Source organism: Jaculus jaculus, chromosome 12, assembly GCF_020740685.1.
Source record: "Jaculus jaculus isolate mJacJac1 chromosome 12, mJacJac1.mat.Y.cur, whole genome shotgun sequence".
Lineage (NCBI taxonomy): Eukaryota > Metazoa > Chordata > Mammalia > Rodentia > Dipodidae > Jaculus > Jaculus jaculus.
This window is the reverse complement of record NC_059113.1, coordinates 56,724,697-56,737,354: the sequence shown is the minus strand read 5'-3', so window position 1 is coordinate 56,737,354 and position 12,658 is coordinate 56,724,697. Positions and strand designations below refer to the sequence as shown.

Genomic DNA, 12,658 nt, shown 5'->3' with positions numbered 1-12,658 from the left:
CCATGTTAGCCAGATGGACAAGGGGGCGCACGCATCTGGAGTTTGTTTGCAGTGGCTGGAGGCCCTGGCGCGCCCATTCTCCCTCTCTCTCTCTCTCACACTCTCTCTCTCTCCCTCTTTCTCTCACTGTCTGTCGCTCTCAAATAAATAAAAATTTAAAAAGAAAAGAATGAGTTCCAAGTCAGCCTGGGCTACAGTGATACCCTATCTAGAAAAAAAATCTATGTATCAAATGATTATCACATTATAAAGAATCAATATCTTGAAAAAACAGATGGATCCTAGACAGAATGAGCTTTATAGTTTTCGTTAGTTTGCATTGCTGTGACACAGCATCTCAGAAAGGCTGGGTAGACGGCTCAGCTGTTCGAGGCACTTATTTACAAAGAATCTCTAGGACTAGGCGGCTTAAATGGCAGGCACATGTTCCTTAAGGTTGTAGACACTGGGAAGCCCAAGATCAAGGTGCTGGCAGATTCTGGTCCAGGCCACAGCCCTCCGCCTGACTTGCAGACAGCCGCCATCTTGCTGTACCCTCACAGAACAGGAAAAAGAAATTAACCCACAACCCCATGGGGAATACCTGCAACCCCACTGAGGAGGGCCCCACTGGAATGGGGGCAAGGACAAGGGAAAAGAGGGTACCAACACATGATGTATCCATATAAAATATGTTGTTAATATTATATATATATATACATATATATATATGTGTATGTATATATATATATACATAGTCTTATTCTTATAAAGCTACTAATCCTCATGACCTCATCTAACCCTAATGACCTCTCAAGGGTCCCACCTCCAAATACCATCACACCCCAGTTGAGGGCTTCAACATATGAATTCGGAGGGGCAGCAACACAATTCAGTCCATAACAAGTATTATAGATACCAGTGTCAGTTATTCTATGTGAAAGGAAGGAATCAATATACTTCATGCATGCTCTGGAAAGAGAGTGGAGGCATAGCCGAGTAACTGGAACATTTGACTTGAGAAAACATGGACGATGTGTCCCCTCTGCCAGGGCTAACTTCCTGAAGCAGATTTTGGAGCACACACCCAGCAATTCACACTTCCTCAGAGCTTCTTACATAGAATTTAGCCTCAGTAGGAGGCAGTGTCACTGTAGGTAAAATCTCACACTTACCCAAAACCAGCTGTCTAGGACTACACATATGTTAAATAATTTCATCCTGCCAGTAACCCCATATAAAGGTTATTACTAAACTCTTCATTGACAAATGAGGAAACTGATGCGAGAGAGGTCACATAATTTGCTTAGATTTTTGTCACCATTATGGCATGGAAGTCCCAGACAATTAGTAACGTATACTCCATCAGCGAATTTTATTATAAAGTGCACACTAGGAATAGCATTTCATGTAGCACTAACAGTTACTGTATGCAAATGATCCACATCCAGTTATATCCTTTAATCCTCAAAACAACCTCATGTCATAGGAATTACTTCTATGACAAGTTAAAGGAACAGGTTCAGAGTGAGTGTCTAATTTTTCTTTTTCTCAAATAATTTCCGGTTTCATATTTTTATTTATTTACTTGAGAGGGAGAGAGAGGGAGGGAGGGAAACAGTATAGGCACACCAGGGCTGCTTGCCACTACAAACGAACTCCAGATGCATTTGCCACTTTGTGAACCTGGCTTGATGTGCATACTAGGGAATTGAACCCCACCTGTTAGGCTTTGCAAGCAAGGGCCTTTAACCACTGAGCAATCTCCACAGCCTCAGTAAGTTATCTCTTGTACTAATAAGTTAGCTCATGTGCTAATAAATTATCTTATGAACTTAATAAGTAAAGCTACATCTATACCAAGTCTTGGCTTCCTCTATACTATCAGTATTTTCCAAAACTTGACCATTTGAGTACGGTTTTTTATGAGGTATCTATATCCACTTAACACATCAACAATTACCTCTTTCTTTAAGCAGACTCACTTTTTTCCTTTCTTTTTTTCCTGTGGGAGGGGTTCGACATAGGGTCTTACTCTAGTCCAGGCTGACCTGGAACTCACGATGTAGTCTCAGAGTGACTTTGAAGTCATGGTAGTCCTCCTACCTCTGCCTCCTGAGTGCTGAGATTAAAGGCGTGAGCCACCATGCCCAGCATTTTTTCCCTTTCATACGTATGTTTTGAAGGGCAATTGTATAGTCTATCTGCTATAAAGAGAAAAGTAGAATTAACTGCCATAAGCAAGTGATAGCTGGAAAATAAATCCAATAAAAACAAAAGGCTGGAGAGATCAGCAACAAGAGAACCTGGCATGCCCATTTGCATTTTCTTTATTTCATTTCATTTTATTTTTTATTTTTATTTTAGAGAGAGAGAGAGAGTTGGCATGCCAGGGCCTCACCTAGTGTGCATGTGCATGCCTTGCGTTTGCCTCACCTTTATGCATCTGACTTATGGGGAATCTGGAGAATTGGTGCTTAGGCTTTGAAGGCAAGTGCCTTAACCTCTAAGCCATCTCTCCAGCCCCCATTTGTATCTTCTCACTCTCTCACTTCCTCTGTCTCTCCTTGTAAATAAATAATGAAAAAAATTTAAATTTTAAAATAGGGCTAGAGAGATGGCTCAGAGGTTAAGGTACTTGCCTGCAAAGCCTAACGACTTGGGTTCAATTACCCAGTTCCCACATAAAGCCAGATGCACAAAGTGACACAGGCATCTGGAGTTCATTTGCAGTGGCTGGGAATCCTGGCCTGCCCATTCTCTCCCTCTTTCTGTCTCTCATATCTCTCTCTCTCTCTCTCTCCTTGCAAATAAATAAAAAATGAAAATAAATGTTTTTAAAAAATAATGCTGTATTTTAGCTATCTCCAATCCTTCAGCTGCTCTTGATTAAATAAATAAATAAAAACTTTCATCCTACATGAAAAGAAGACTTTCCCCTTGCCTTGATCAGCAGTACCAAAGAACTGGAAAGTGAATGAAGCACCTTGCTTGCTGAGAACACAATGCCCAGCGATAGCAAATCATCTCTTCTCACTCGAGGAAAACTAGCTATGGCCACTCTTGGGGACAAGAAGACCTGAGACCAGGAGCAGGTAAGAGGAAGCACCTTTGGAATGAGGAGGTTATCAAGAGAGTCTGGGGCAGGGATTCAGGAAGGAGAAGGATGTATCAGGGCCTTGATGAGCTAGCTGGGTGCCAGCATAAAGCTCTTCTGTGAAGACTAGAGAGGTGGAGAGAAATGGACACCAGCCAGGTCTGCTTCCTGCAAAGCGTAGGCACTGAGAACTTCAGGCAAACCCTTGAATTGAAGTTTGCTCAACGAGGCCCAGCTGGCTGCCATCAAGCGCATATTAATATTACCATCTCCAGGCTACAGTCAGAATCCCAGTCAATTCTTGTTATCAAAATCCCCATCTTGATTTCTTAGTAACCTTGCCACCCAAGCATGTGAAGTCTTCAGCAAAAGGGTCTTACCATCTATTTCTCATGAGAAACCAAGGGCCTTGACAATGGCCTGTAATGTTTTGGGGGCATCAAGGACTTCCTTGGCTAACAACTCACTGGAAGGTATCCCATCCTAGGCACTGAAAATTTTCTAGTAATAATCTATGGCTTCTGGATGTGCCATTATTCAAAAAAAAAAGTAGGTTTTCATATGTCTTATTCAGAATATCTTAAATTTTGATTGAAACCCCCTCTCCCCCACCCTTCTTTTACAAAATCTCTTCCCCTGTCCTGGCTTAAGCCTTTTCACTCCCTGTAATCTGTTCTTCTACTTACATATATACAATACCATCTCCTTAAATCCTTCCTGCTCCTCCCTCCCTAATTCACAATAGCTAGGCAATGGAATCAGTCTAGATGTCCCTCAACAGATGAATGGATAATAAAGATGTGGTACATTTATACAATGGAGTTCTATTCCATGGTAAAGAAAAATGAAATTTTCAGGTAAATGAATGGATCTGGAAAGATTATCGTGAGGTAACCCAAGCCCAGAAAGCCAAATGTCACATGTTCTCTCTCCTAAGTAGAACCTAGCTACAAATGTTTAAACTTGTATGTGAGCTGAAACCAAAAATCTCATGTTTTCTTGATGTGCAATCCTTTCCCCAAGTCATGCCTCCACCTTTCTGGAGGGGAGAGCTACTTTGGCCTGGCATCCAAGCACCCCAGCTCCACAACTGTGTCTACCCATGTTTGAACCCCAATGCTACATTTATCAACTGCAAGACCTTTGATAAGAGAACCTCTTCTGGGCCTCATCTTCTCCATCTGTCAAATGGATACAAAAGGAGGGGTGTAGCTCAGTGGTAGAGTACTTGTTTAATATGAACAAGGCCCCACCTCAGCATTGCCAATCAATCAATCAAATAAAAAATAGCACTTGGGTCTGGAGAAATGGCTTAGCAGTTAAGGCACTTGCCTGCAAAGCCAAAGGACCTAGGTTCGATTCCCCAGGACCCACGTAAGGCAGATGCATAAGGTGGTGCATGTGTCTGGAATTCATTTGCAGCAACTGGAGGCCTTGGCGCACCCATTCTCTCTCTCTCTTTCCCTATCTCTCTCTCTCTCTCTCTCTCTCTCCTTCTTTCTCTAGTCTCAAATAAGTAAAAATATTTTTTAAATAGCGCTCTTGGTTCATTTGGGATGATTAAATAATTTTATATTCATGAAGCATTTGGAAAATAACTTGATATATAACAAGAAACATATAAATGTGAGTTATTATGCCAGGCATGGTGGCACATGCCTAAATCTCAGCACTTGAGGGGCAGAGAGAGACAGGAGGATTATGAATTTGAAGGCAATTTGGGCTAGATAGTAAAACCTTGTTTCAAAAAATATAAGCTGATATTATTTACTAAGCTCTCAAGTCTACATTTATACTGTTTGAGTTCTTCCCACCACACAACCTTGTTTTCCATATCTTAGAATAGTCTGTGCCTCTAATCAGGCTACTGTCTCATAGTATCCTGACTATATCATACTTATTCCTGTATCTTGCTTTTATTAATAAACTTTATCCCTCATAGAAACATTGTCCCTAGCCCCTCCAAATCCTCCTTCCAGGCCAAAATCATGCTTCATGCTTTCCCTAAAGTCTTTCATTGTTTTGTTTTGTTTTGTTTTGTTTATGAAGCAGGGTGTCATTCCAGTTCAAGCTGACCTGGAACTCACAGCAATCCTCCTACCTCAGAGCATCCATCAAGAGAAAACACAAATCCTTAGTATTTGAAACCATGATTTGAGGCATAAAAGGAAAAGCATTATAACTATAAACAGGGTCTCATGTTACTAGGGAGTCAAGGAAAAGTAAGTAGTATTTGGATCAGATCTAAAGAAAAAGTTTGTTATCAAAGTAAAGGGAAGGAAGCATGAGGTGGGCAGACAGTATGTTCAAAAACTCTGAGATTGGCAGCATGACAAAAATAAAATCCAGTAAGTCAAAGCTCAGAGTCAGAAAAGCAGTATCAAATGAGACCAAAGGGGCTGAGGAGGTAGCTCACTGGTTAAAGGCACTTGCTTGCAAAGCCCATTGGCACAGGATTCAATACCCAAGTTACCCACAAAAAGCTAGACAGGTATTCTTTTGCAGCAGCAAGAAACCCTGGAGTACACACACACACACACACACACACACACACGTATGTGTGAAGAAATAAATATTTTTTAAAAAAATAAAATGAAACCAGAAAGTAGAGATGGAACCAGAGAATGTGGCTTCATAGACATGTTAAGGAGTTCAGCTTTGGACCCTGAGGGCTCTCACTTATAAACCATTCAAAAGTTTTAATCAGGGATATATTAGACATTACAAATGCACTTTCAGAAGTGTAAAAAGTTATGATCCCAATAAAATGCTAGTTTCCTCAACCCTATTTCTGGAGCTAGAGCCTTCATGGCTTAGAAAATAGACTGCTTCATCCACAGTCCCTAGTACATGGGCATCGCCAAGCTCTGCACATGACTCATTCCCAGCCACACCCTGCACTGGACAACCAGTGGCCTAGGATTTATAGCTGAACTCCAAAAGTTAAGTTGGGCCAATAAGATTTTCTGAACTGGGTATTTGAACTAAGACACCCAGAAGGCAATTTCCAGTAGGCTATGGGGAGCAGAATGGAAAGGATATGAAGAAATATTGGAAGAGGACATTAGCCATGAGCCAAGGACATCTGTAATGATCAAGAACTGTTTGGTAAAAAAAGACAACTGTGTGGTTGATGTTATCTGCATAAGAAAGACCTGCATAATATGAGGAAAAAAAGAAAAAAAAGAAGAATTAAGGGATTCCTGGGGAAATGTCTCAGTAGTTAAAGGCAGTTGCTTGCACAGCCTGATGACCCAGGTTCAATTCCCAGGGATCCATGTAAAGCCACACAAAGTGGGTAAAATGGTGCATGCATTTGGAGTTTGTTTGCAGCAGCAAGAGGCCCCAGCATGTTCATAGTCTCTCTCTCTCTCTCTCTCTCTCTCTCTCTCTCTCTCTCTCTCTCTCACACACACACACACACACTAAATGATTTTTTTTTTAATAACATCAAAATAGAAGAAGACTAGACATTGAAAGGAAGAAGGGGTTGGTGGAGTGGGAAGGAGCAAAGGGCACGGTAACAAAAGAGGGTGGTGGGTAGGGTTATGATCAGGGAACATTGTGTATATGAACAGAAGCTGTCAAAAAAAGTTTAAAAATAAATATGACAAAGGGGGAAAAAAAGGAGGACAACTGTGTTAGCCTTCCCTCACTATGACAAAATAGTGAGAGAACAACTCAAGGAACAGGCTGGGAAGATAGCTCAGTTAGTAAAGTGCTTGCTCTGTGAGCATGAAGACCCGGTTTTGATCTCCAGATCTCGTATAAAAATACCAGATGTGGTGGCACGTACCTGTAATGGATTCCAGGGCTCCCTGGCCAGACAGTCTAGTCTAATTGGTGAATTCCAGCCCAGGGAGAGGTTCTGTCTCCAGAAAGGTAGATGATGTTCCTGCGGAGTGACACCCAAGGTTGTCTGCTGGCCTAGAAATACAGAGAGAGAGAGAGAGAGAGAGAGAGAGAGAGGGAGGGAGGGAGGGAGAGAGGGAGGGAGGGAGGGAGGGAGGGAGGGAGGGAGGGAGGGAGGGAGGGAGGGAGGGAGGGACGGAGGGAGGGAGGGAGGGACGGAGGGAGGGAGGGAGGGAGAGAGAGGGAGGGAAAGAGAGAGAGAAGGGGAAACACAATGTACTTAAAGAAGGAAAGATGTATTCTGGCTCGTGGTTTTAGAGTGGTCCATCCATGATTAGCTAGCCTCAATGGTTTGGGCCTGAGATAAGACAGAATACTGTGGTGATTAGAAGATTGTGGAACAGGGTTGCTGACCTCAGAGCAGCCAAAAAGCAAAGGGGAAACATAGGAAGGAGCTGGGAACAAAGTATACCTTTCTAGAGCAGGGTCCCTGTGGTCTACTTTCTCCAACTAAGTCCCACCTTTTAATTTCCACCATAACATTATGAATCATCAAGGGATTAATTACGAGGCTACAGCCCTCAGGATCTACCTGTCTTTCAATGATTAGATCCGCCAGCTGGAGAAGCAAACCTTCAACACATGAGACCTTTGAAATGGGAACAGTTCATGTCCATATCATAACAACCACCCTGGAAAGCCTTCCCATTATGCTTAAATAAAACCCACATTTTCCCCCTATGGTCTGAAAGGTCTTGCATTACCAAGGATATACTGACATATTTGACCTTATTTCATGTAACATATTTCTTATAACTTGCATTTTAATCATGCTGTCCTCCCATTTTTGTCCTTGATTAAGCCAAACATTGTGCTGCTGGTACCTTATTCAAATCTCTCTCTTTATGTGGCTGGCCCACTTAAGGTCTGGGCTAACAAGGCATCTCTTCAGAGAGGAAGTTTTACCAACTCCCTAAGTTAGTTGGCCTGTGAATCTTTACTATAGTCTATACTTATTCCCTTGATAGCTCTGAGTGTGGTTTTTCTTTGTATGTACTTTTTTTACTTATTTTTTATAGGCTTCTCCTATTAAAACACCAGGGTCCTTGGTTGTGTTTTCCATTGTATTCTCAATGTCCAATGTCTGGTGGAGTTCAGACATTGGAAAGAAGGGAGGGAGAGAGGAAGGAAGGGAGGGAAGGAGGGAGGAAAGATGCATTATGAGCTGTATAAAGGAAGTTGAACTACTACCATAGAGAAGAAAGCAGTCTTGATTTCTGATAATTTTTGTATCTCATTTCCTCAAAGCCCAGCTACACCCCATTCTCAGATTCCTGGAATACTTTCCAACATTACATCATAATCCTCATATTCCTTGAGAAATCATGAGTATCTCCTTGTTTCTAGTTACTGAATGAACACTAATTAGAAATGTTAGGCTGGGCGTGGTGGCACACACCTTTAATCCCAGTGCTGGATAGGGTAGGTGGACTGCCACAAGTTTGAGGCTACCCTGAAACTACATAGTGAATTCCAGGTCAGCCTGGACTATAGTGAGACCCTAACTTGAAAAACTAAAAAATAAATAAATAGCTAAAAATAATTAGAACTGTTATCTCAAAAAGCTTTCAGGACTGAGGAACATCCAGCCATATTGGAGCAGCTGAGGCCCTCTTAGAGACATGATAGCCAGGCCAAAAGGATTGTCAAGATGTTTACAGAAAGGAGACAGTTCTCAAAAATAGTTCTTTTTGGGCTGGAGAGATTGTTTAGTGGTTAAGGCACTTACCTGCAAAGCCAAAGGATCCAGGTTCAATTCCCCAGGACCTGTGTAAGCCAGATGAACAAGGGGGTGCACACATCTGGAGTTCATTTGCAGTGGCTAGAGGTCCTGGAACTCCCATTCTCTTTCTTTCTTCCTCTCTCTCTCTCTCTCTCTCTCTCAAATAAATAAAGAAAAATAAAAATTTTTTAAAGAAAACCATTCTGTTCACAGAAAGGTATGACAAACAGAGAATTCAAAACCAGAGACACCTCAAAGGCAATAGTGGTCAAGCCACGAAGCTAAAAGAAGCAACTCCTGCATGAAAACTTTGTTGAATGTCAATTGTCGTTGGTCTTTCTGTAAATTAAAAAGCAAATGAAATACATGGTGGTGGGGATTGAATATGGGGCCCTATGCATGCTAGGCAAGGGCTCTACCACCGAGCTATATTGCCAGGCCAGAGTCATCCACCTGGGCATGGTGGTGGTGTATGCCTGTGATCCTGAACTTGGGAATCTGAAGCAGAAGGGTCCTCACAAGTTCAAAACCAGTGTGGGCTACATCCTGAGACCTCAAAAAATGAATTAAAGGGCTGGAAAGATGGCTTAGCAGTTAAGCACTTGCCTGTGAAACCTAAGGACCCTGGTTCAAGGCTTGATTCTCCAGGACCCACGTTAGCCAGATGCACAAGGGGGTGCACGCATCTGGAGTTCATTTGCAGTGGCTGTAGACCCTGGCATGCCCATTCTCTCTCTCTCTCTCTCTCTCTCTCTCTCTCTCTCTCTCTCTCTCCCTATCTATCTATCTATCTGCCTCTTTCTCTCTCTGTCACTCTCAAATAAATAAATTAAAATGAACAACAAAAAATTAAATAAAAATTTGTTGAAGGCCAAAGAGATGGGTCAACACTTAAAGGCCCTTGCTGGAAAAGTCTGACAGCATAGGTTTGAATCCCCAGTAACCACATAAAACAAGATGCATGAAGTGGCACATGTGTCTGGAGTTTGTTTGCAGAGGCATGAGGCCCTGGCACTTCAGACTCACTCTCTCTCTTTCTGTGTCTCCTTCAAATAAACAAATAAATATGTCTATCATGTACATACTTATACATACATGCATACATACATTGTGATGGGGCATAGAGAGATGACTCAGCATTTAAAAGCACTTGTTTGCAAAGCATGATGGCCCAGGTTCAATTCTCTGGTGCCCATGTAGAGCCAGATGCAAAAAATGGTGCAGGCTACGAGCTCCTCGCCGACGGATACACCCGGCACCGGAACCTGGATGCCGACCTGAGGGTGCGGGACAGGACCCCCCCACACCTTCTGTACTCGGACCGAGAGCGGACCTTTTTGGAAGGGGACTGGACCACCCTCAGTAAAAGTTCCGACCGCAGAAACAGCCTGGAGGGCTACAGCCGCTCGGTGCGCAGCCGGAGTGGTGAGCGCTGGGGGGGAGACGGGGAGCGGGGAATGCCCAAGCCCTGGGAAGAGAGGCGCAAGCGGAGGAGCCTTTCCAGTGACCGGGGGAGGACCACGCATTCCCCTTATGAGGAACGGAGCAGGACCAAGGGTGGGGGACAGCTGTCTGAGCGAGGCTCGGACCGCACCCCGGAGCGCAGCCGCAAGGAGAATCACTCCGGTGAAGGGACCAAGGAGTCGGGCAGCAACTCTCTCAGTAACAGCCGACATGGTGCTGAGGACAGGGGCCACCATCACCACCACCATGAGGCTCCAGACTCTTCCCACGGGAAGAAGACGAGGGAGAATGAGCGCAATCATCGGACCACTGAGGCGGAGCCCAAGGCTCTCGAAGAGCCAAAATATGAGACCAAAAAGCTAAAGACTCTTTCAGAGTATGCTCAGACACTGCAGCTGGGCTGGAATGGGCTTCTAGTGTTGAAAAACAGCTGCTTCCCAACAACTATGCACATCCTAGAGGGGGACCAGGGAGTAATCAGCGGTCTCCTCAAAGACCATTCTTCTGGCAGCAAACTGACCCAGCTGAAGATTGCCCAGCGCCTTCGCCTGGACCAGCCCAAGCTGGATGAGGTCACACGCCGCATCAAGCAGGGGAGCCCTAATGGTTATGCAGTGCTCCTAGCCACTCAGGCAAGCGCCAGTGGGCCTGGCACTGAGGGAATGCCCGCGGTGGAGCCAGGCCTCCAGAGGAGGCTTCTCAGGAACCTGGTCTCCTACTTGAAACAGAAGCAGGCTGCGGGGGTGATCAGCCTGCCGGTGGGCGGCTCCAAGGGCAGAGACAGCACTGGCATGCTCTATGCCTTCCCGCCCTGCGACTTTTCACAGCAGTACCTCCAGTCCGCACTGAGGACATTGGGCAAGTTAGAGGAGGAACACATGGTGATAGTTATAGTAAGGGACACTGCCTAGCCCACACCTGTCTTTTCCAGCTCTGTGTTTGTGTCACAAAAGCAATTAATTTTAAAAATCTGATCCCTTCTCTACCCTACTCCCTTGGTTTGAATTCCCTCAATGAGTTGTTTCGGTTCCTTCGGTGGGTAATGTCCATCACTACAACTAAGTTTTTAGCTTAGAGGGGATTTTTTTTTTTATGTAAGAAGGGACTCCTGTTACGTTGACTTCTAGTGTATGAGATACTGTCTGCTGTATTCTGTATTTTTTTATTTTTTGACTAACTGTATGGAAAGTTGTCAGTAAAGCCTTTGTCAAAGGAAAAAAAATGGTGCAGGGATCTGGAATATCTTTGCAGTGTCAAGAGGCCCTGCAGTGTGTTCATTCTCTCTATCTCCCTCTCCCTTGTAAATAAATAAATAACATATTTTTAAAAATTGTGATGTGGGGCTGGAGAGATGATGGCTCAGCATTGAAAGCACTTGCCTGCAAAGCCTAAGGACCCCAGTTCAATTATCCTATGTAAAGCCAGATGCATAAAATAGCACATGCATCTGGAGTTTGTTGTAGTGGCTAAAGGCCCTGGTGCACCCATTCTCTTCCTCCCTCTCCCTCCCTCCCTTTCTCTCTGTCTCTCAAATAAATAAATAAAATACAACAAATTGTGATATAGTCTTGATGGCTCACCTGTTCCTGATGCTTCTGACTACAGGAAACACCTAAGCCTGGTTAGTAAGTTTGTATTAGTCATGGAGACTTGGGATCTAAGTCACCACAAGTCAACTCCAAAATTTCTGGTACTTAACATAATGAACTGTCCTTTCTTGACCTCCTTCCACAAAGACCAGTGCAGGTGTTCCTGGCTGAGTGGTCCCCATGGATCATTCCACTCTAGTTGATCAATCAGGATCCAAGCCATCCTCTCTTGTAGATTGCTGTCTTGTCTCTCTGAAGTTGTGCTGGTATCATTTGGGAAGAAAAAAGTGGAAGTGGTGACAAGAAAGCAAAGGACAGTGAAACTAAACCTAACCACTTTTGCCCAGAAGTGGCCCACTTCATGTCACATTCTATTAGTGAGAATGAGCCACATGGTTCTGTCTAGACCCCAGAGAAAGGGATGCTGAAAATGTCATCCACAGCTGAGGAGTTGCTTCCAAGTAATAACTATGTTATAAACATGCACACATATCACTGGCAGGTAACTAGTTATTTCACCTTACAACTTAAATAAGAAAAATAAATGCTCCCTAAAAACAAATCTTTAGGTAAAGGAGCCCTGAGGCTAGTTAATTCAGCCACCTCAAGACAAATTCAATGGCCCAAGGTCTTTCCCTGTTTCCACGTTTCCATACTTATGCCAAATTCCACCATGTCTTCATCAGATACAATAATATCCCATTACATGTCGATACAATGATCCCTAACACTCCGGGGTAGGGGGTGATATCCCATGGTAACACTAAATCCAGCAAGGAAGACCTGCTTCTTTCCCTGTGTCTTTAAGAGTAGAGAAACCTTGGGGCCAGAGAAGTGGCTCAGTTGGTAAAATGTTTGCCCTGCAAGCATAAGGACCTGAGTTCTGATCCCCAG

General features: G+C 43.7%; 1 protein-coding gene across 1 annotated transcript; it reads left to right on the top strand.

The window, feature by feature from the left end:
• Positions 1 to 5,360: 5,360 nt before the first annotated feature.
• On the top strand, positions 5,361 to 11,382 carry LOC123453591 (putative RNA-binding protein 15B). The gene is made up of 2 exons (XM_045130612.1): positions 5,361 to 5,424; positions 9,912 to 11,382. The coding sequence occupies exons 1-2, from the start codon at positions 5,361 to 5,363 to the stop codon at positions 11,084 to 11,086; spliced, it is 1,239 nt and encodes a 412-aa protein (XP_044986547.1). The 3' UTR covers positions 11,087 to 11,382.
• Positions 11,383 to 12,658: the final 1,276 nt, after the last annotated feature.